This window comes from Protomyctophum bolini (assembly GCF_963924005.1).
Source record: "Protomyctophum bolini genome assembly, chromosome: 2".
Classification (NCBI taxonomy): domain Eukaryota; kingdom Metazoa; phylum Chordata; class Actinopteri; order Myctophiformes; family Myctophidae; genus Protomyctophum; species Protomyctophum bolini.
This window is the reverse complement of record NC_137863.1, coordinates 8930442-8954523: the sequence shown is the minus strand read 5'-3', so window position 1 is coordinate 8954523 and position 24082 is coordinate 8930442. Positions and strand designations below refer to the sequence as shown.

The 24082-nt window shown below is 42.7% G+C and overlaps 2 protein-coding genes across 3 annotated transcripts in view; one reads left to right on the top strand and one right to left on the bottom strand.

The window, feature by feature from the left end:
- The window catches only part of slmapa (sarcolemma associated protein a), a 38168-nt gene extending 33616 nt beyond the window's left edge, over positions 1 to 4552 (bottom strand). For both annotated transcript variants that reach the window (XM_080792233.1, XM_080792232.1), the window contains exons 1-2: positions 4433 to 4552; positions 2797 to 4193 (exon numbers count right to left, since the gene is read on the bottom strand). In XM_080792233.1, the coding sequence (XP_080648359.1) occupies positions 2797 to 2994 (198 nt within the window). In that variant the 5' untranslated portion in view covers positions 2995 to 4193; positions 4433 to 4552. The remainder of the gene's footprint in view (positions 1 to 2796; positions 4194 to 4432) is intronic.
- Positions 4553 to 9505: 4953 nt separating this feature from the next.
- Positions 9506 to 23627, top strand: dennd6a (DENN/MADD domain containing 6A). Its single transcript, XM_080780569.1, has 19 exons — positions 9506 to 9931; positions 10536 to 10574; positions 10879 to 10921; positions 13534 to 13646; positions 14235 to 14315; positions 14456 to 14561; positions 14820 to 14899; positions 15079 to 15138; positions 15333 to 15388; positions 15847 to 15969; positions 16366 to 16461; positions 16625 to 16719; positions 16910 to 16975; positions 17109 to 17173; positions 17382 to 17471; positions 18632 to 18795; positions 18930 to 19032; positions 19680 to 19754; positions 19910 to 23627. Exons 1-19 carry the CDS (start codon positions 9686 to 9688, stop codon positions 20039 to 20041), a joined length of 1833 nt encoding a protein of 610 aa, XP_080636695.1. The 5' UTR covers positions 9506 to 9685; the 3' UTR covers positions 20042 to 23627.
- The last annotated feature ends 455 nt before the right edge of the window (positions 23628 to 24082 follow it).

Below are 24082 nucleotides of genomic sequence, written 5' to 3'. Positions count from 1 at the left end.
ACCTTTGTTTGCTACAGAGCTCATTTGCTTAATCTGATTACATTTTTGCATTGGGTTTTGGATATATTAAGCCTAATATAGCCTAAACCCAATGCAATGCAAACATTCAATCAGAAAGGTGCAGTCCAGTGGTAACCCAGTGGTAACCCATGGCAGTCGGCAGAGGTAACTTCCAGATGGCCAAGCCAACAAGAAGAGAAGACGTCATCTAGCCCATTCCTAGGAGTGATTTCTGATGCTTGATAAATAATGGACCCTGAACTTGTCTAAGACACACCTTAATCAAACACTGCGTCACCAACACATTCCACGTACCACAGTACACACACTAAATTATACCCCCATCAAAAGGCAAACTAAATCCCACACACAGCCTAAATCGCTTGCACTTTGAATCACACAACTCAAATCACTATAGCGCTGCCCACTAAATCACATAGGCTGCACTGTAGAATTATCAATCAACAGTCCCTAGACACACATTATGCTCAACACTAGTGTTCTGCCTCCACCTGTAGCCTGACTCACTATAGGTAGAGCACGTGTGTGTGTGTGTGTGTGTGTGTGTGTGTGTGTGCACACACAATTTTCAATTAATTGTTCAGCTTCACAACGATCAGATTAAGGTTGGCCAAAATGGTAAATGGTGCATTTATATAGCACCTTTATCCAGGGTGCTATATTACACACACACACACAGAGCAATTAGGGGTTCAGTGTCTTGCTCAAGGACACCAACACTAACTCAAGGGAGGCCAGGTTCGAACATCCAGCCACTCTACCCCTGAGCCGCCACCGCCCCTACAAACATGCATTAATGTTGGTGATCAGATTAAGGTTGGGGAACATGCGTTAAGGTTGGCGAACATGCGCTGTTCCGTGCTTGCGGTTATGTTTATGTTTGGGTTTGAGGTAGGTAGGACAGTGAAGAAATTCATTAACAACAACACTGTGTGTACTATGTAGACACATTCACAAAAGTCACATACACACAGACAAGAACAGAGACATAGATCAGAGTCAGACTGCAATCACCATCACTACACACACACATGCATGCACAGGAAAGCATACAGGCTTAGACTTGCAGCTACTCTGCTACTGTAGCATGTACCTCATGATAACACTGTAACACACAGATATGCACATACTGTGTGTGACACAAGTGTGTCTTGCCTAACATTGGTTTTGAGACATTCTGTTACAACTACTAAGTTCCTTCACAATGTTTAAACCTGCAAAATGCTAACACACACACACACACACACACACACAGGATTAACCACCACCTGTGATTCAGCCACTTAGATGATTCTAACGGTATCTTCTAGTGTTGGTCACACGGTGCTGTCCAGTACAACCAGTCTTCTACTGTAGCTCAATGGGAGCACTCCAGTACAAACAGTCTTCTACTGTAGCTCAATGGGAGCACTCCAGTACAAACAGTCTTCTACTGTAGCTCAATGGGAGCACTCCAGTACAAACAGTCTTCTATTGTTGGTTCATGATGAGAGCGATCAAGTATAAACACTAACAGTCTTCTACTGTTGGTCAATGGGAACTGTCCAAACGAGTACAAAACGGTCTTCTACTGGTGGTTTCTGGAAGACTGCCTGCTATACAGCCAGTACCACCACAGTCTCCTATAGTTGTTGCTTACTGGGAGCTGTCCAGTACAACCATTATAGTCTTGAGTGTGTTTTGAGTGAGAGTGAGTGTGTGGGTGGGTGTGTTTGTTCACCTGTACTGGACAGGAAAGGATGATACTTCAATACATGACCAAGAAACTTCACACACACACACACACACACACACACACACACACACACACACACACACACACACACACACACACACACACCCAACCATACACCCCCCCCCACACACACACACACACACACGCAACCATACACCCCCCCACACACACACACAAATCCAACCATACACCCCCCTCCCCACACACACACAAATCCAACCATACACCCCCCCCACACACACACACACACACACACCCAACCACCCCCCCCCCACACACACACACACACACACAAATCCAACCATACACACCCCCCTCCACCCACCCACACACAAACCCAACCATATCCCCCCCACACACACAAATCCAACCATACACCCCCCCCCACACACACACACACATAACCAAGCAAGCACACACCAATTACCCAATGCAGATACAAAAACAATCACATTAGGTCAAAAAATACTGTACTTGCATGACACACATACAGAAGGTATTTCAGAGAGAGAGAGAGTGAGTGTGTATCACGTGTGCATGCGTGAGAAGAAGGCAATCCCTCTGGTCCCTCCTGTTTGACCTGTTCCACACATACACTCAAAAGTCAAAACACACGAAGATGCATTCACTGGCAACGTACATGTGTCTTGGGGAATGGACAGGGGTATGATGACGATATAAATTAATGTCTGTAGGAGGCTGCTTCAGATGATAGAGCTGAGGGGTACCGTTAAAGGGAGGATGTAGCACCCCACACCCCCCCCCCAACACACACACGTCTGCCAGTGAGTGCCAGTGTTACTATTTGTCGTCCCTTCTGTTTATGCCCAACTTTGCCTGTTCGTTCGTGTCCTGTCTGTGTCTGTGCATCCTGGCACTCTTCTGCAATCTAAGAAGGTATTTCCTACACAGTGAAACTCGTTAAATAAGTTTGAGTCTCACTTTTAGATCAGTCACACTGCATCACATCCAACCCCTGCAACAGACAAAAACAAAACATCACAAAAACTCCCAGTTTGTATATATTCTACATTCCTCACCTTGCCAGTCTTGTGGTCAAACCAGACGAGGGCATGGTTCCGTGACAAAACCTTGCAGTCGAAGGTGGCGTTGTTTTGTGCCGGGCGGCACCGGGCCACAGAGCGGCCGATCTTGACCGGTTCATCCAGGTAGACATGTCTTTCCTGGAATGGGTGTGAGTTAGGCCGACACGCGAAGACGGCCAGGGCAGAAGGCATGGATGATGGCTTCAGAGTCGCGCTACTCCAACCAGAGACGAAGGGCAGGCTTTCCGGATCCAGTGTGGCGGGCTTCGGTTTCCAATAGTCCAAACAAAAATCTACAAAACTCCACAGTAACCGACCTGTATGTGTCGGCTAGTTCTGGAATATTTTATTCCCAGGAATTTATTTAGGCACTAACTACTGTACATCTTAATTCTCCAACTGTGCAGAGCCTGCATTTGCAGTGCTTATCACCTTGGACTCAACAATACTTCTAAACACAATCTAACATGTATAACGAACACATAAAGACATTCTGCTGACTGGCTGTCTATCTGAGCTACATAACGCCATGTTATATGACAGCCGGCTATGTACAGATCAAGATGCCATGTGTCAAGACAGCCATGACTGAGGAGAAGGGCGCTGACAGCCTCCCACGTCCATCAAAACCAGTCCAATGTTGGGAACTCCAGTCAACTCAAGTCATTCGGTTCAGTCAGTGCAATACAGCCCTTTTAGCCCATGAGGATAGCAACTAGGACGAATTGATCTGCCTCAATCACATTGATAAGATTATGTAGAATAATATTTTTGTGATCATCAACCCAGGTCACCAAAGAAGGCAGCAGGAGCAGTCTGCCAAACTATAACTGGTTTGTATTGGCTTTCAGTGAGCTAATAGTAGCCACACACCCTCAATATTTATAACCCACTAGCCGATGGCTAATCTGTCCCCTGTTAATCTACTTGCCATCTCACAACATAATACATTGTCAGTGACCTTGTTGGCTTTGATAAAAGGCAAACCTCAGCCTGCTAACCACCACTCCCTTTACAAAACACACCTACAACCTAACAACCTGGATAACGTTAGCTAGCAAGCTAGGGTCGTTAAACCACTAAATCAACCACGAAGCCGCTGCCTGAGCCATTGAGGACTTTGGGTGTCAGCTATTCACGGTTAAATAACTACCAGGTGGCTTGCTATTAAACACGACTTGGCCTGGCTGAATATGTGGGGATTAACGGACCCTCTTCTGCCAAGCTAACTGGCTACTGTGACGTCGGGTCGTCGGCTAGGCTAATGCTAGGCTAATGAGTGCTGACAAAACTTGTCAACCTGCAGACCCTCACAGATTACTTATTGACCATTCTCATCCAGTTGGCGCAAAAATAATGCAGGTTGAATGTGATCCATCTCTCCTGAAACCCTACGCGGAAAGTGAGAAAATGAGAGAACAGTAGTTAGTGTGTGTGTAGCTGTGTGAGCTAAAAGGACCCGGCTAACTGACAGAAACAGTCGCGGAAAATGAGTAGAGTTTCTCGGCTTGCGGCTTCAACACGCAGCCGCCTGCCTGGTACAAATTATGTCACGATTAAAAGCCTCATATTGACGTCGTGTTGTTGGTGGTGATCTTTAAGTCTTGGTTGTAAAAGATACGCGTTTTACCCGGGTTAGTTTTGGAGTTATACTCAAGTTGTCGCCTTTCCACTGTGTGGTGGTGCTGTTGCTGGAAGGAATTTGGAAGAAGTTATCCTCCTCCGCAAGTCTGGTCCGCCATACTGGAACACACACAGACAGACAGCTGTTACACGCACACTGTTGACCTATCGAATTCCGCGACTCGCGACTTCAGCTTAATTCGAATTCCATTTACAAATAAAGTACAAAATGTCAATAGCATAATGAAGGGAACATGTTAACACTTAACAGGGATTTGAGCATACAGAGAAGAGAATAAAGAAACGAAAAGCAGCATAATTGTGAACTAAATAAATTGTGAAATAACTCAAATAAGACATGGTCATTGAAATGAATAAAGGCTTAGTTAGGATAAGTGACAGTCCTATACAAAAAAATCTAAATCTATCGATTTAACATAAGCGTTACACATTAGCAGTTGTGTAAATGTAGGATTGCAGAGATTGTGGAAGTAGTGGCAGGCGGCAGCCAACACCAATTCCGGACTCCTGGGAGGGCAGCGATGCCCTCTGTGCCCCTTCCTCTCCTCCTATAGCTTTGCCTTGGGTTGGCTCCCCACAGTGTCAGTGAGCTTGCTTGGTGCCTGTCAAAGTGCCCATGCTGCTATGCACTGTCCGGCTGTAGCTGGCTGTGACCCACGGCAGAGCCATAGAGTAAGACAGAGTTACGACAACTCCGTTCACCTCATGGGGCCAGGCTCTTCTACATGGACTTCTATTGGTTTGTCCCTATTTGAAGGCTTCAAATAGGGACAACCGTAAGTTTACGGAATGCATGGAGTCTATGGGCTCGCGCGAGTACATGAACCACGTGACCGGACTGTTTTCTGCCCCCTCAATGTCGTAACTCTGTCTGCATGTACTCTATGCTATGCATAGAGCCCCCCAAGCCCCCTATCGAGGTTCACATTTCTGCTGTGGTCCGCCCATGTGACAAGTAGCCTACCATTCATACCATTCTTACACCATCTAGGATGGTCCTTGTCCTGCTGTGCTGTGAGTGTCCATGTCTTAGCTCATACAGCAGCACTGATTCTACTGTAGCCAAACAGCTATACCTCTTGAGGTTGAGGATACCTCTTGTCAGGTGCCCTCCGGACCTTCGTGATTTCACAGGGTAAATTAAGAAACCTGCTCATTAATCTTGATGCTTTTAGAATCAGAATGAGAAGTCTTTATTGCCATGACATGTAAACATGTTAGAATTTGGTTTGGTGGGACAGCAGAGTACAGTTACAACATTAGGACAGGTGCGAAACAAACAGGACAAGACGGTGCAAAAACAACAGCACAAGTCAGACCCTTGCACTCTAGTGTCGGGCCTTAACAGTCTTTAAAGATTGTGGCCTGGGTGTGCAGGGTCAGCCATGATCTTCCTGGCCCTCCTGAAAGCCCTACTTCTAACCAGAGCCTCAAGGGGGGGGGGGGGGGGGGGGGGGGGGGCAGCCAATCATCACTCTTAATAGTCATTGTGTTCTTGTCTTCTGCCCCTCACTGTATAGTCGACTCTACAGATACAGGCTTTACATTGGTGTAAACAATTGGTGTCTTATTGTGTTATTGGGCTTGATTCACGATGAAAGCGTTCACTGTTGGTTCCACTCCCTGACACCTTCCAGTATCCTCCTCAGAGCCACTATCTTCCCGACTGCTGTGCACTTGGGGCACACAACCCCAACACCAACAGCATAGTATTAGCCTATTTGGAAATGGGGGGGGGGGTAAGGGTAATGTCATGGCCCTGCATACTGTATTGTCAACATGGCCGTTTTGAGAAAATAAGCGCAGTGGGGCTGCATGCTAAGTTAAGTTTATAAGGTGGGTTGCTAGGAGTTCTAGTTATTATGGCTTTGATGTAGAAGTGGGCATAGAAACTACATCCATACTACGTCCATTCACCAAACGCGACATCAGAGAACCCATTGAAACTGGGTTCCCTATTGTGCATTTGGTTATAGGCTATTAGCTCACAACTGCTTTGTGCACGTACACGTACTTCAATTGAATATTGGTTGAAGCACTTCCCAGACCAGGCTGCGAAAGAGGAAATTCATTGCCAACGTCCCTCTAGTCTACAATGTTTTCCAGGTGCTATTTTTTAGTACAGTATAATGTGTGTTTGGTTTTATATCTGCAATTGGGTAATTGGTGTGTGTTTGGTTAATACAATTTTATTAAATTAAATGTATTTAGAAAATGTTTTACAAACATGTTAAACATAAACAACACCTATATTATGTAGGCAGGACCATGCCACGTCACTATGACTCAGACATAACCATAAATAAAGTTGAAACGGCCTATATGTCAATACAACTCCATAAACATTAAAACGAACTATAAGTGTCGACCATCTATTCTACAGTATATGGAATATGGTCTCGTCAGGAGGATATATGACAATCCATACCATATACACCATACACCTTCATATACCAGGTCAAGAAGGGACACTGGAATAGTTATATCATATTTTATTCAAATCCTATTCATATCATGGACATACAAAATATTTAGTTGGGGTCCCTGCTTCACCCAATGAAGAGGTCCTTGGCCTGAAAAACCCCTGCTGTAGATGAATGCTGAGGAAAATAGAACAGAAAAATCACACCTGTGTGAAGTGAGGGGTTGTTATCATCGTACATCATCCATTCATTGTCAATGGGAATTTAAGTAGGACAGAAATAGCCAATTTGCTCGTCCACATATGACATAAATTCTCCATGTATTGTCAATGGGAATCAATGGGTTTGTGTAAGACGAAAATCTCTATAGCCCAGAATATAGAATATATTGGAAGTGAGCTGCGATGAAGAAGTGAGCAAATTATAGCTGAATATAGGCCCACAAAAACCTGACCTAACTAGGAAACTGTTCCTTTTGCCACAAGTCACCCCGTCACAGTGACCTGCATGTAACCTCAAATAGCAGGCAGTGTTCTTATCTCTCAGATAAGCTGCCATTATCTCACATATAGTGCAACATTAAAACAGTGACCTCGTGAAGTCACAGAATTCAATAGGTTTCCAATTTCGGCATAACACTGGACTGGAACACTGCCTCTGCGTTCAGCTGCCTCTTCACCCACACCACATGCCATAATAATAGCAACCAACCGGAATTGTTCAAATAATGATAATAATTATTAATAATGATAAATAATAGTATAATTCAGAATATGATCTCTATTCAGTTAATTGCCTACACACAAAGATCTTTTTCAGGTGTTGTCAACACATGCACTGGCCTTTTTTATTGTATAAAGTTTGCCTTGTACAAATAAATCAATGCCTAATGAGACTGGTAGGGTATAACACTTTATCATAATGGGCAAATGAATACATGTTACAATGATTAACTCATACATGAATTAACCATTACTTGCTTGCTGTTAATTAATGATACAGTCACTACGACTTAATAAAAGTTAATAGTTAAGAGACACGGTGAGCTTGTTGTAGGCTACAATTTACTTTTTATTGTGGCCCAGCCAACCCTAATGGGGGTGGACTGCATATGGCTCACGGGACCCACAGTGAGCCAGTGTGGCAGTGTGGCACGAGGCTCACTGGTCTTAGGGGGACCCCCAGGTGGTCATGGTTAGTTAATTAGTTAATCATTACTTAGGCCTCAATTAATGATTGTCATTCATTAATACATAATTAATTAACATTGAGTTCTTATAAGCCTTAATTTACGTTTTGACCATTAATTGCGACCATAGGTCGCATTTACTATGAAAACCTGCATTTCCGTGTGTCACGTTACACATCCATATTATGTGGTCACGCCTTGTGACATCATGCCTCATGACATCACACCTCCATATATGGTCATGCCTCGTGACATCACGCCTCCATCTCCATATATGGAGCTGACCTGTTCAAACATTCCATTTGCTGATCCCTATTCCCTCCCCACCCATCCTTCCTCATCGATGTCTTTTGACTGATACCTGTCCATTTAAACTCCAGACGAACCCGCCCCAAAGTTATTAGTGCAGCCACGCCCGGCAGCCGGCGAAAACTAGAGTTCTCAACAGGCCCAACTTAAGGCCCGGCCCTACCTGGGCCCTCATCAAACCTTGTACACTCAAGACACTGCCCCCGCTGCCACCCTTAGATCTCCATATATGGAGCTGACCTGTTCTGACATTCCATATGTTGATCTGACCTCATCAAACCCTGTACACGCTCCATATATATGGCCAGTACAGAATTCATTCCATGTTGATCTGACCCCCCATGCCAAAGCGCCAGCTCTCGCCCAGCAGTCTGCTATGTGTCAGCCAGGCGGATATGTTGATCTGACCCCCCATTCCAAAGTGCCAGGCGCCAGCGCTCGCCCAGCAGTCTGATGTCACCCAGGCGGAAATCACAATGAATGCAGTCATCATAAAAGTATGGTTTCCTTTAGCTCTGGTCCGTCCATAGCTATAATGCCTTTTTCTAATGCAAAGGCGTTAGAGCTATCAGCTATGGACCAGAGCTAGGTTTCCATTCATTGTGATTTCCGCCTGGGTGACATCAGACTGCTGGGCGAGCGCTGACGCCTGGCACTTTGGAATGGGGGGTCAGATCAACATATCCGCCTGGGTGACACAGCAAGTGGGTTGTGATCCAGAAATATTTGGTAACCACTGATCTAAATCAAATAATAGTTGTGGACTGATAGACCATTGTGAATTCTGAACAGAAAGTTAAGCAGTAGTTAATAGCAGAAAACTAAACTCTCTTTTCTGCACAAGCTTTTGTCCCAATGTTATTTGTGAATTGTGATGCTATATGCAATTCAAATATATTGCCACATTTTCATTCAAACTAATTTGATGGTGGAAATACTTTCCAACACACACGCACGCAAGCACACACACACACACACACACACACACACACACACACACACACACACACACACACACACACACACACACACACACACGCACACACACACACACACACGCACACACGAGAATCATTACGTCATTACGCCATCATCACGCCTCGTACCGTCACTGCGTATTGCGTAAGGACGTTCTCACTGGCTGCTGTGCTAGCGCAGCTAACCTAAACCTGCTAACCCCAAACAGCGTCTCCACAGCACAGTCCACATAATCTACCTACATTGTTCAAAACACTGGCGTCGAACTACCAATACAACGCCGCGCATTCGGACAGAACGGCTGAAAGTTCTAGTCAAAGGCTGTTTTAGTGGGGTCGCCATGGCTCTGCAGGGCCCAGAGGAACTTGTTGAACAAGTAGAGGAGCCAGAGGACCTAACAGACGAGCAGGACGACGCGGGGAGCAGCAGCATCTCCCCGGCCGAGGAGATAACGTTACCGGGCGGGCCCGGTGGAGGAGACGACGAGCCCGAGGAGCCCGTCTTCTTGCCCTGGGACCGCTTCTCTGCATGGGTACACTGTATCTGTGTGGTCGGCTTCGACCTGGAGCTGGGCCAGGCTGTGGAGGTAACTGTTCCAACCACATAAACTCTGATGCAGCGCTTTTAAATGACACACAAAGCCAGTGTGAACTTACATCTGGGAGAGGTAGAAATAGACCAATGTTACAATACTGAATAACTGGTCTAGTAGTTGTGCACTAGTTTAGAGATATTGTATTGGAGTAGAACAACAGTTTTTCTACTCACAGCTGCTGCTTTCTGTGCTGGTGTGTGTTTTTGTTTTTCATCCACAGCTGGTGCTTGCTACAAAGTACAAACCTGTGGCTGTGACCACCACCGCCTGCTACATTCACTAAGTGAATAGGCAAAAATAGTTATCATTGAAAATGTGTTTTTGTTCACGTTTAATCAAGATGCTTAGTTATCGCAACGTCAAATACAGGTCGAAGCAAAACCGAGGGAATTCTAAACTGATGTTGACGTGTCTCACCACTACTATGGGTGTCATAACACTTTTCTTTGTCTTGTGTTTTGGATGGTCTGGGGTCATTTCAAGTCCTAGTTCCCTATCGATCTGTTGTCATTCCAGAAACTAGCTCAGCTGTAGTTATATTGTAGGCTTGCAGAGTTCCAGTGATAAACATATAGCCTACTGTTGTGTTTTATAGGTTATCTATCCACATCATTCGAAACTGTCAGAGAAAGAGGTGAGTTGACCGACTGGATTCACTGGAACAATGCTACTTTGGTGGCTTATCTGTGTGCAATGCATGTTTGCTTTGCTTCTGACTATGCATTCAATGCTACAAAATAATATATCCAATCCACTTTATTTATAAAGCACTAAAAAAAGCATTTAAAACTGGTTTTGAACCAAAGTCCTGCACTGAGTTATGACGCTGTAATACAATTTGGATAATAGTGCTCAGACAGCTAGGTTATGTTGCATTGTATCTAGATGTGTTGTGTGTTTGTTAAGAATATTGTAACAACTTGTTACTTTCTTTCCAGAAAACGAGTATCTGCTATCTGTCCTTTCCTGACTCTAATTCAGGTGAGTGTCTTATTTAACCTTCACTTTTATATGTGTTACTACTACACCATTGAAGCTCTTTTATTTCTTCATTATTGCATTACAAAGGTCACAAGTTGTAGGGAAGTGTCGATAGACGACCAGGCTTGGCTTTAGACCGAGGTTGGCTAGCAGCAGGCTTGTTGTTGAAAAATACATCAAGCCATAGGCTATTTTTAGCACCATAGTAGCCGTCTGTTGGTGTCGGCTCTCATGTGCATTCAGCAACTTTATTTTCACACCTTCCAACCGACTGATCTCCCGACTTTACTGGACTGCCAGTCTGTACTACTAGTAATCTGTAGTAGTCGTGAACGATGGTAGCCCTTTAGGAGAGTCAGGAGAGAAACTATAGGAAAATTGATAGGGCGATTATTAGTGTAGTAGAAGATGGAGACAGACGCAATGCTGAGAGGGAGACCATGTAGGCCAGGGCAGGGGTGTCCAAACTTGTTTTCAAAGGGGGCCATATTAAAACACCCAACCAACTACATCTCCTTACATAATGTACCTTCGGACTATAACAAAGTCACATACATATGCATTGCAATATACATCGCTTTTAAACAATTCTATTTAACTATCACATCATCAATATTTAATATCGATGGTCTTTTGTCAGGTGTGTTCTGTGAACTAAAAGTGTAACTCAAACTTCTTTTACCAAATGTAACCAGACAAGCAAGGTAAAAAAAAAAAGAAATACAAGGAACACTGACAAAATATACTCTGGGAAATTCCCAGGTTAAAAAACTTGAATGTAAAAATGTCCCATACTGTTGGGTGGGCGATGCAGTATTAACACTGAGAGGCATACAGTGTAGGAGACTCGGACAGTACGAATGCTGACATCACAGGAAAGACACTGTAGGAAACTTAAGCTGAAAGGGAGACAGTGTAGGTCAGGAGCCAGTGTAGGAGACGGATATTAGGAAATCTGATATTGATATTGATTAGCAAAGCAAAGCAAAAGCAAAGTTACTATATTTACCCAGGGTAACTGGACTATGCTCAAGAACTTGTTTACAGCCAGGCCATGCTCATAGAACATTTCATGGTAGGGATTCAATGCCTTGCTCAAGGGCACTTCAGCGGTGGTAATTCAAGGTTCAAAGTAACTAATTAAATCTGCATTGTGAGTACCTCTTCTCATGATGCTCTGGATCCCTTACTAGGGCTGTAAATGAATACTCCATATTTGAATATTAAAAAGAAAAGAATAATCAACTGTAAAAATTAAGATTTTAACAAATATAATCTCCCTTGTGAGTTGTCCTGAGACCATGGGCACAACAGCTGGTCTCGTGAGATCACACAGAGCCATCCGGTGAGAGTCCATGCAAGCTACAGCTTCTTCAAGTTACACTCCTTCATGTAGTTGAACATGCAAACTTGTATCCCGTCACAACACCCAGTGACCAAAGTGAAAGGGATTCAAGTGACTAGAAAGATTAAATATACTTTGTTCTGAGACTCTGGACATACCTTAATAAGAGTGCATATGTATGTTACACAAACTCTCTCTTTCTCTCTATTAGCTGATATGTCACACCCTGTCTGTTTACATCAGTGATACAAGTCAGTTTTGTGAGTGTGAGAATGAGAATGCTGTGAGGTGTTTCTTTATATTCTTATCTTGCTTTCTTCTTGCACACACACACACACACACACACACACACACACACACACACACACACACCTCACTGACACACAAACACAAAAGTCATAAGTACAGCTAGATAGCATACAACGTCTCATAAATATGCACACACTCGCAGACGCATACTGCTACGGTATCACTTTCACCACAACAGGGGGGGGGGGGGGGGGTGTGTGTATAAAGATTAATAGTTTATAGTTAAGGGATGCAATGACGACCTCTGCATCCACGGGATGTACTACTGTACTGTTTTTTTTATTCTAGTTTATTTTGCTAGCTGTAGTTATAATAATCATTTCTTCTTCTATTTTCTACATGAATATAACCAGATTATAACCATATAAAATGAAATGGGAGTTAAATGCTGCAATTTGTAAAAATGGCAAAAAATGACTCATAAAATGTCCCTGGGACTCATCTAAATGACCATTCCTGCATCCCGGGACTCATTCATTACATTGAAAAGCTATTTACATCACTGTGTGTGTATGAGAGACAGAGCATTTGTGTGAATTGTTGTGGAAATGTCCAGGTCACATTGAGGTGAGGGCTGATTGATGAGTGATGACTCAGCCGCTGTTGCCTGTTTCCTCGGCTTCCTCTTCCTGTTTGGACATAGCATTATGTTGAAGGGAACCCTTGATCCAGCCCTCTTGACCTTGTTTACTTACACACACACACACACACACACACACACACACACACACACACACACACACACACACACACACACACACACACACACACAATTGTTAGTATTACATAAGTGTTCATGTGGTAAATAAACTCGCATTACTCTGTTTGTTGTTCACTGTTTTTATGTATCCTATCCATGTTTCCGTGGTGATGGTGTGTTCACTGTGTTTCCGAGGTGATGGTGTGTTCCAGGTTGTATTATGTATCCTTATGTTTCCGTGGTGATGGTGTGTTCCAGGTTGCCTGGGAGACACGCAGTTCTGCTTCCGTTTCCGCCAGGGTTCCAACAGGAAGTCGTCTCTGGGCTGCTTCCTAGAAACAACCGATAGAGACGCACCCGTCTGTCTGAAGGTCAGCACACGGACGCACACAACACACAATGCACACAATGTTACCGCCGCCCATTCACACACCCAGGGGAGGCGGGCACATAGGTTGGTGAACCAATATGGAGCCGGCGTCCGTTTCCAGTGCTAGTTTGATCCACCCCTCTGGCCTCTTTGCCAAGAAAAGCTTGGGTACTTTCAGGCACTACTCCGACAGTAGCATCCATTCAAGGCAACCAACCTGCACATTGGGAGAAATTAAAGTGAAACACCACCCTTTTTGCAAAAATAAATAAATGTTAATGACGTTTAGAAGATTTAGAACATTTTCCTGGGGGTCTTTATGTGTGTAATATGTGGTTTTAGATTTGAGCAGTGAGCCCAGTGTCTCTGATGTCATGGACACTGGGCTCACTTACTTCCTGGACTATATGTTGTCTCAGTAAGACAGCCCTCCCCCTGGCTACAAGTGGTTGCTGTATGGGTTGTGAGAAATGAATGATTTCTGACAAGCTAGCAGGTATATTTACACTGAAAATAGAGAACATAAATGAGCCGGAGTCCTACCCAAGCCTTATTTAAGATAAATTAATCGATTGTGTGTTCGTTCCAGAGAGACCAGGGCCATTACTATGGCTATGTGTATTTTCGTCAAGTGAGAGACAAGACTCTGAAAAGAGGATACTTCCAAAAGGTTTGTATGATGATGTAATACTTGTAATTTACAAACAGCCTTAAACGTTAAATATTATTATGAATAATAATGCTCTGTTGAACCACTGAACCTTATTAACTAGTGTGGTTCCATCTCTCTCCTCTCTCCATCTCTCTTAGTCTCTGGTGTTGATAAGTCGGTTGCCCTATGTGACGTTCTTCCACTGTCTGTTGAAGATCATGGCTCCAGAATACTTTGAGAAGCTCGAACCCTGTCTAGAGGCTGGTCAGTGTCAGTGTGTGTGTGTGTGTGTGTGTGTGTGTGTGTGTGTTTGTGTGTGCGCGCGCATGTGTGTGTGGAAGCCAGTCTGTCTGAATCTCTTATCTACTTCTGCCTTGGTTCTACCTTTCTACCTGTATGTCTGTCTTCCCTTCTGTCTCGTTTCCTGTCTGTCTGTCTAATACATGTAAATCTATTGGTATGTACTATGAATTGGGTGGTTTAGCTTGTTGCTGATTGGTTGTTGTGGCTTTTGATTGACAGCATGTAACGACATTGACCGTTGGCCAACGCCCCATCCTGGTCGTGTCCTAACCCTTCCCATAATGGGCATAGTCATCAAGGTAACAGTCACACTCGCGCCCTCGATCATGCACTCTCACACTTGATATTATCTGAGATACACCGCTGAACCACAAAGAGGGTTACTGTGTGTGCGTAGTAGTAGTAGTAGTAGTAGGGAGTAGTACTTATCGGTGCGTTACTGATGGTTGATGTCAGGTGTTGGCTTTTGTATTCGCAGATTCGAACCCCAACCTGTTACGACAAACCAGGAACTTCACAACTTGTCCAGTCTTCACAGGTGATTACAACACACGTGCATGCATTGCACACATATAAATGTCCATATATACATGTCCATATAAATAAATATTTGACACACACACAATTTACATTTAGCACACACACACACACACACACACACACACACACACACACACACACACACACACAGATATTGTTAAAGTTATTTATCAATGACCTCTCCTCTTCCAGACTGATAGCTTGGTGTCTATCGTCCTTCCTACCATCCATGAGGTTGACCTGTTCAGGTGAGATCTGTTAATTACAACTCTCCAATATGCTGTTTTAATAAATGCTGGCCAGGTTGGACCCTGATCTTTCTCACAAGAGGTGTTTGTTCACCTGACACAAGAGAGTGTTTTATAAAATACAGTTGTAGTAGTAGTAGTAGTAGTAATGACATCTGTAGTGTTGGATTGGATCCATTATAACTTTAGTTGTTTGCTACCCTCTGCAGTCTGACAGTGGTACTGCAATCAGTGCTTCTGTTTACAGCCTGTTGAGGTTGTGACTGCCATGACAACCAAAACTATCTTTGGATTCTAGCACAGTAAAACAACACCAGATGTATAACAATTGTGGATAATGATGTCTTCATTCTAAAATTCCATTCTGTAGTGTCTTATCATTACTGGAAATTCATTCATTTTCATAAAGGTTACCAAGAGACATACATCACATGCTGTCATGTTCCGTTTGTGTGCAGATGTTTTTGTCCAGTCTTCTTCCATATCCAGATGTTGTGGGAGCTCGTGTTGCTAGGGGAAGCACTTGTCGTCATGGCGCCATCACCGGCAGAGTCCTCAGATACTGTGCTGGCATTGGTCAGGTGAGCAGGAGGGGGTGTGGTCAGAACCAGACACAGTTAATCCAGGTTGCACCAGAGATATAAGAAAAAAGAGATGATGTGCTCAGCTCACTCAGAGCAACTTGAGGAAAGGGACAAACCTTCATCAGCAATTGTGAACAAGCAACACAATTCCAGTGCAGGGACAAAGATGGAGATAGTCCAGGTTGGACCAGAGACATATAGACATATATAGCCTAGCTTCAGATGTGACTGTCTGTAATTCTATCCACCAAGCAATACTGTGTGTGTGTGTGTGTGTGTGTGTGTGTGTGTGTGTGTGTGTGTGTGTGTGTGTGTGTGTGTGTGTGTGTGTGTGTGTGTGTGTGTGTGTGTGTCTGTGTGTCTGTGTCTGTGTGTGTGTGTGTGTGTGCACAGCTGTATCTCTCCTCTGAAGTACTGCAGTGATTTCAGACCGTACTTCACCATCCATGATAGTGAGTTTAAAGAATATACAACCAGAACGCAGGCACCGTAAGTAACCCACATACACGCCTTACTTAATCAGATTATAAATTCCATTAGAAATTATGTTTTTGAACAATAAATATACGTGTATATTTCTTCATTTCCTCTCTTGCTCCCTCATTCTCTCCTTTTCTCCTTTGTTCATTCGCTCTCTCTTTCTGTCTGTCAGTCCATCTGTTATTCTAGGAGTGACCAATCCGTTCTTTGCTAAAACCCTCCAGCATTGGCCACACATCATGCGCAATGGAGACATGGCACAAATGGGTAGATTTTTGTTATTATCAGTAATAGTACAGTAGTTGTATTATGTATATAAGTAGTAATAATAATGGTAGTAATACAATAATATTTGTAATATTGTAGAAGTTGTCATTCGTTACTAGTTGGAGTTAAATCTATGTTCTGTCTTCTATCGGTCTGTCTCCCTGTCTATCTGCATCTACCTGTCTGTCAGGAGAGATGACGAAGCAGATGAAAGTCAAGAAACTTAAAAACTTGAAGACTCTCGACTCTAAACCAGGTATCACTCTCAACTGATGGTTTTCTATCTGTCTCTTTCCTTCCTGGTTGCTCTAATAATATATGTCTTTGGCCAGTACCAAATACTGACCCCACAGTTTTCTGTGTGTGTGTGTGTGTGTGTGTGACTCTAGGTGTGTACACTGCGTACAAGCCCTTCCTGAACAAAGATGAGGAAATTATCAAACAGCTTCAGAAGGTACAATTTAACTCTACACTCAAAATACTGGATGGATTTAGGACTAGGTACTGGCTTAACCCAACTTTTCTCACCCTTATTATGTTTCATTGGGCAAAAGTACCTGGTAAATGCTTTTGTATCACCTCTGTTGAGGTTGTATTTGATCATTGTAGTTAATAGTTTTATTTTTACTGTATTTATAAAGTATACATTTTTTATTTCTCAGGGTATGCAGCAGAAGAGGCCCTCAGCAGCCCAGAATGCAATTCTCAGACGTTACTTCCTGGAACTGACTCAAAGCTTCATCATCCCACTGGTAACAACCATTGAAAGATCTCACACAAAGTTTTAACCCCACTTCCCCAGACTTGACCAATAAACTGGCTTCAGATTCTGGGTGTACTGTCCCTGAAGCTGGTATTGGGTAAATGCCATGCTATAAATAAATAATTGGTGAACGATACAGAAGACAAACTGATACCCCTTTCACTCAAATTTACCAACTTTTTATTTTCCTAATCATGAGCTTTTGTGTCCAAAATGTTGATTTTGAACAGAATCATTCATCAGTAATGATCGAATGGGATCATTTTAGGATAACATTTTTAGGGTTCTGTCAAGAAACACTGATTGCAATCATTCCTTTTGTATACAATAAAGAAAAAGTTCAATTATTCATAATAAAATATTGACTATTAAAAATACCTTTCTCAAACAAGTAGGTTACAGGACGTTCTCCATCTCCCAATAGTTGGATGGGTAAATGCAGATAACAAATTCCAGGCATATGTAAATTTACTTTGCAAATATCTCACCAAAAAACATTTAACATCCTGCGGTGTCATTGTGCCATGATGCCATCTTGTGGTGGTAGAACAAAACACTGACCGTTCAACCTGGGCCAAATGAGCAACAGAGAGCGGTTGGACTGAATGGCCCAGAGTTGTATGAGTCAAACCTTTGGGACCATAAAGATTAAAAAATATGAATAATTGCGCATGACATTTCAGGTTTCAATTGGGGCTACCACATTTGTAACAAATAAGCACTGCTACATAGATATATCTACCTTACCAGGCAGTGTTGGCTCGCTATGTTAACCAGGATGATTACTATAAGTAAAGATGTCTATCATTAGTCATTGTTCTTGTCGCTCTCTGCTTGTTCTGACCATAGCCGCAAAGGTGCTGCTATGGTCGTTTTGTAGCTTAGTTGAAGCCAGCTCAACTTGGATTCTAGATTTTATACCAGCTACAAATGTCGTGCATTACTTGGTGTCTTTCTGTCACTGGTTTCGGTTGTAAATAATGGTAACTTTGTAGCGGGGTAGGATGGGTTAAATTAAATGGACAACTTGAGGCTTGATCCTTCCCTGTTAGATTCTCCCTGTGCCTGATAATGCCCCCCTTTCTTCATGGCAAGGCTTGGATTTTCCACTGACTTTGTGTGTGTGTGTGTGTGTGTGTGTGTGTTTAGGAGCGGTATGTAGCCAGTCTGATGCCCCTCCAGAAGAGTATCTGTCCATGGAAGAGTCCTCCTCAAATCAGATCCTTCAGACAGGATGACTTCATAAAGTCTCTGGAGAAAGCTGGACCGCAACTCACATCTAGACTGAAGGGAGACTGGATAGGACTGTACAGGTACACACAAACACTCTACATATGTTTGTGCACATCATACCAAGTAAAAAGATAAACGGTGCTATTTTTGAAGAACAAAAGTATTGTGATCTTATGTTTTGTGTGTGTGCGCGTGTACCTGTGTGCGTGCGCAGGCAGTTCCTGAAGTCTCCTAACTTTGATGGCTGGTTCAGAAACAGACGGAGAGAAATGACTCAAAAATTAGAGGCGTTGCATCTGGAGGCACTCTGTGAAGAGGTGAGGAGAGATGAATGAGACGATGGGGAAGGGATGAGTGGAAGATGGACAGATGAGGAAGAGACAAGACAAGTGACATAGATGATGGGAAGAGAGAGGGGTGAAGGAGAAATGAGAAAAGGGGAGTAAAGAGAGAATCTGATGGAGAGGTAGAGGGAGGGAGGAAGAGTGAGTGGGAGAAGATGGCTGGTGAGGGAGGGATAGAGGAAGAAATAGGAATGATGGAGAAGTGAGGGTTGCAGGAGGAATGGAGGGGAAGAGAGGGATGAGAAGAAGATGGCTCTGGTCCAGAGCAATCGGCAAGTTATTTCTAATGCTCTAACCAGGAACTATGTATTTGCCATATACTGTTAGTAAGTGTGAAGTTTAAAACTGTAGTAACAATTAAGAATATAATTTCTCTACTCACTGAAAGGAAGACAGTTTTATGATGCAATCCTGTTCTCAGCAGTGGGAAACCTCTCAGAACCCCACCCTATAAAACCAGCCAGATGGAGATTATTTTATTTCCTCAAGTGTGACGCATACAGACCAGATCTGTGTGCACATCAGTAAACCCTAATCCTAAGAAGACAGCCGGATTCATGTACAGAGTTTGAATAGTGTGTGTGTGTGTGTGTGTGTGTGTGTGTGTGTGTGTTGTGCAGGACTTACAGCAGAGGGTACAGATACATACAGAAGTAGAGACTGTGGACCTGGTGCTGAAACTCAAAGACAAACTGGTCAGTATGTGTGTCTGCATTATACGCAAAACAGAAACACCAGTAAAACACTGTCAGAAACCCAATGGAGAGTTGGAGACACAACAGAATATAAACAGATCGGGAACCCAATGGAATCAAATGTTAATATGAGTGTTACTGTGTTGTGTCTCCAGAGCCAGGCCGAGAGGGACCAGCTCCCGGTGCAACCAGGGACACTAGTGAAGCTGCAGGCTCACATCCAGGCTGTCATCCAGGCTTTACCTGAGGACCTGCAGGGCATTCTGCACAAACCGCCCACACCCTGACCCCTGAACCCCAGACCCCCTTAATGTAGACCAGCATTCCTTTGATGGTTCATGGGGTCTGAATTTACTGTGTGTCCAGTCCACGCATCATGAGATGAAATGTATTCTCAACAGGCGGCTCAATTTGGCTCCACGTTTTGGTGATGTGTCTCCAAACCGGATCCCGGGATAACCCACAGCGTCACGGTCAGGCTCTCTTCTCCAGTGTGATGTAGACTCGGCGACAGAATGCACTGTTAGGTGGTTGTCATGTGGATGGAGCCTATCGTCGGCTTATCATTAATAACTTTACACCAGGGCTACTGACAGTGGGACATCTGTCTTTGTCAATAATAATCAGGTGACAGATCTGTTGACACGGATATACCATGGCATTTTAATCATGGTTCAAACCAAGGTTTCAAAGGAAAATGGACTGTTTAATCACCTTTTGTATTTTGTCTTTACTGAGACAGACTGAACGAGAGCTGAGAGGGAAACGGTAAGTGAGATACAGTAATAAAGGTGTGTGTGTGAGAGAGAGAGAAGGTGTAGGAGATAAAGACTGGTATCTTACCCTAGACCAGCAGAGGTCCATGTGTCTCCATGGACTACCACATTTTAGTTCCACATTTTAGTTGTTAGCCACCCAAGTAGACCCCTTGGTGCTGACACTTCTTAAGTTTTTCTTATTTTTTTCAATTATTATTTATGTTTTTACGTTGAAATTGACAAGAAGAGGGCAGCTCCAGTCCAGCTCAACTCAACTCAGTGGACCTGGTTTAAATTATTAAGTTTGGTTTTCTTTAATAGGAAGTGCACTTTACCACACCTGCACCTGCACACTACGCGTAAATTGTACGCCGACAACCACCGGCAACATTATTTCAGCTAACTCACACATGAAACTCAAACCTTTTGTTGAATGTCTGGACCAAGAGGTGCTTAATCACCAGTTCTACCTAGTAACCTGGCAATATCACCTTTTCAATTAACGTTCATGACGTATTTTACTCTGTGAGAAGTTTGTAGCTATTCTATTGGCTGATATCCTGCAGCTGTTCTCAGGAGCCAAACAGATCCTGGCATGTAGGTCGGGTGATTACTTACTGTATCCCATCTCAACTGGCAATAACGGAACGGATACGGAAAATGTTGGAAATAATGTCTTGGAAATGTTCAGTTAACTTGTGATTTCCAATAGCTTGTCTTATTTTATTGTCCCAAGACTGACTGCTGATCTACTCTGAGTAGTGTTCAACTATGAATTGACTGCAGTGGCGATATAGTGTACTAATGTAGAATCAATGAATGATGAGGGACCTACACTACAGTGCACAGTAAACTCCTGTAGCCTACCGGTATGTTAATTTATCCTTTTGTAACTCGGAGAGTGTACACATTTAACCAAATGATATGCTGTCTGTACTGTTTTCTATATAACTCCACTTACACAAGATCACTGGTACTATTAAGGAAAAAAAAAGCTAACATACAAAATGTTAGGATTCTTATATAGAATCTTTTATTAACAATATTGATAGCTTCCACCGTTGTGTTTTCATCCATCCTAAAGGGATGAATGTATTTGACCACTGAAAACATCCTTCAAAATCTAAATCATTTATTTGATCATTTGTTTTACTGCAATCTATAAACACTGGCCTACCCCGGGAGTTAATGGTATTGGGCTTTGTTAGCATCGTATTTTATTTTTATTTGGCTTTTCTGATATATGGACTGGTAAAATAAGTTCCCATAATGACGCACTGGTTCTACGAACAGAATTCTTAGAGTAAAGTAGAACAGAATGGAGAGGAGGGGAGGGAGAGTGACTGCTTGATTATACAGAATTCAAATGAGCAGTGCCCTCCCATTAACCCATTCTGACCTGAGATCAGATTCATACGAGGTTTCCACTCGACACACACTGGTCTGATTAACCCATTCTGACCTGAGATCAGATTCTAAAAATGTCAGTCGTTCTTCGAATTTTTCAAAAATAGCAGACCTACAAGCTCGTAGCGCGCCACTCGGTGGCGCGCTATGAGCTTGTAGATCTGCTATTTTTCAATAGCTAAAGCATAACATGATGCCAACACCAAAATGGGTGCCCGGTCAGAATGGGTTAAAAAGATGCTAACGCAGTCCATAGATTATTTTTTTTGTTTTGCCTTCAAGGTAGTCTAACTTACAGCTAGTTAGATGTTTAGAATCAAACTGTGTAAATGTAAACCACCACTTTAACCCTGTCCACCCACCCGCTTCCAATGTTAACCTATAATCACCAGTATGTTCTTATCAAGACCATTCCATTCCGCCAGTATGGACATTTCCACATACTGCCTACCACGAGTACGCCCCTGGGAAATGTCCAAACTGGCTGCATTGAATGGTGTTGATAATGGCTGATGACCGCTGCTGGTCCACCTAATTTTGGGAATGTCACTTTAAAAACATTGTTTTATTAAATGTTTTGCTTTTTACAATTTGAACATTTTTAAATAGATAGTTGAATAGTGGTCAAGTGTGGTTTTGCTTAGAATAAATAGCTGCATATCCTTTGGTCATCCATGTCACACATTTGGTGACCACTGCTGCAGGTAGCACAGAAAGCAATGCATTATTATATTATGATGGGCTGGCTTCATAAGATGGCGGTGCCTTAAGCCTGATTTATACTCTGTTGTCCGGCGGTGTCACATACCGAAAATTGTAGATGTACTTTTTTTGCTGAGTGACATGGAGTATAAATGAAGCATTACAGAGAACACTACAAAAAAAAATCGCAACTCAACCAAAGACTGCAATGCCTTTTCCCTCTTCATGCATAGACTGTGGAGCAAGCATGTTTGTCAATATATGGATTGAGGACCACAAGCTTAAAGGGCGGTATGTGTCATCATCTGGAAAACCTCATGGAACCTTAAACAATGACCATACCCTTGTGCGCCTTTGTGTGATGACACTTGCCTTGAGACAAGAAAGCACAGCAGTTTAATGTCAAATGACAAAAATAATATTGAACTTTTAAAGTCACAGAGCTGGAGTGAAAAAAGAAAAGAAAAAAGAGAAATGTGAACAAACATTACCTCACAAAGACCCACTCAGCAAAACTAGTTTTGGACTCTTATATTACTAAGTACTGAGAGCAATACGTTAATAGTTAAAATACAAAAAAGTACAAGTGACAATTACATTGTAAATTAAATGAAACGTTTATAGCAAAGGTTTCTGGTGTTCTCACCATTTGTTTAATTTACTTCAGAGAAAACATTTTCTGATCATTTCATGGTTGAAACCATCACATTTCAGATTGTTCTGATCTGTCTCATTCATTTGAAAACATTTTGGGGTAAATTCTACCAGTTGTAAAACCTGTTACATTTTCTGGTTGTTGAGCAACCATCTTAAGTTGTATATTTGTAAAAATCCTCCTTATTGTAACAGGTTTGAATTTTATATGGAGGACTATTCTCATATTCCACTCTACTAATACTAATAATGATTTTGTACATAATATTGTGAAATGAAATTGTGGCCCAGATATAATGATGTACTATAATTATTTTACTATGTCAATGGGTGTCGAATTAAAGACAAGATATGTGGAAATGATGTCTTGATTTTACTTTTATTCTTTAAACCATACAGAGTCAACAGTGACTCATCATGGAGTGTGTCATGAGGCGTGACAGGTTTTGCAGGTTTTCATAGTAATCTCCGACCTATGGTCGCAATAACTTGGATACCTATATTATTACAGCTACTATTGTTACTACTGCTATACTACAAGCTGATTTGGAGAGGTGATATTTGTCTAGGCTGGTTAAAAAAGTGGATTTAAGTGTTGAATGCTGCTGTTCCAACAATTATCAGAGACGAGTTACTTACACGTTCGGCATATTGATTGATCTTTAGGCTAGTTGATTATTGTTTAGCGAGCAGAGCATCCAGTGAAGATAATGGGAGCCATCTTCTCACACATCTTCTCTCGTTGGGTGGGAAAGAAGATGATGAGGATTCTGATGGGTGAGTTTACCATACCTTTCCATACACTGA

Bases quoted from the DNA above. Each gene is read 5' to 3' on its own strand.
- dennd6a (XM_080780569.1), top strand. From the start codon at position 9,686: ATGGCTCTGCAGGGCCCAGAGGAACTTGTTGAACAAGTAGAGGAGCCA. The intron at 17,174-17,381 runs GTACAATTTAAC...TTTATTTCTCAG, and splicing joins TTATCAAACAGCTTCAGAAG to GGTATGCAGCAGAAGAGGCC. The intron at 19,755-19,909 runs GTCAGTATGTGT...TTGTGTCTCCAG, and splicing joins TGAAACTCAAAGACAAACTG to AGCCAGGCCGAGAGGGACCA.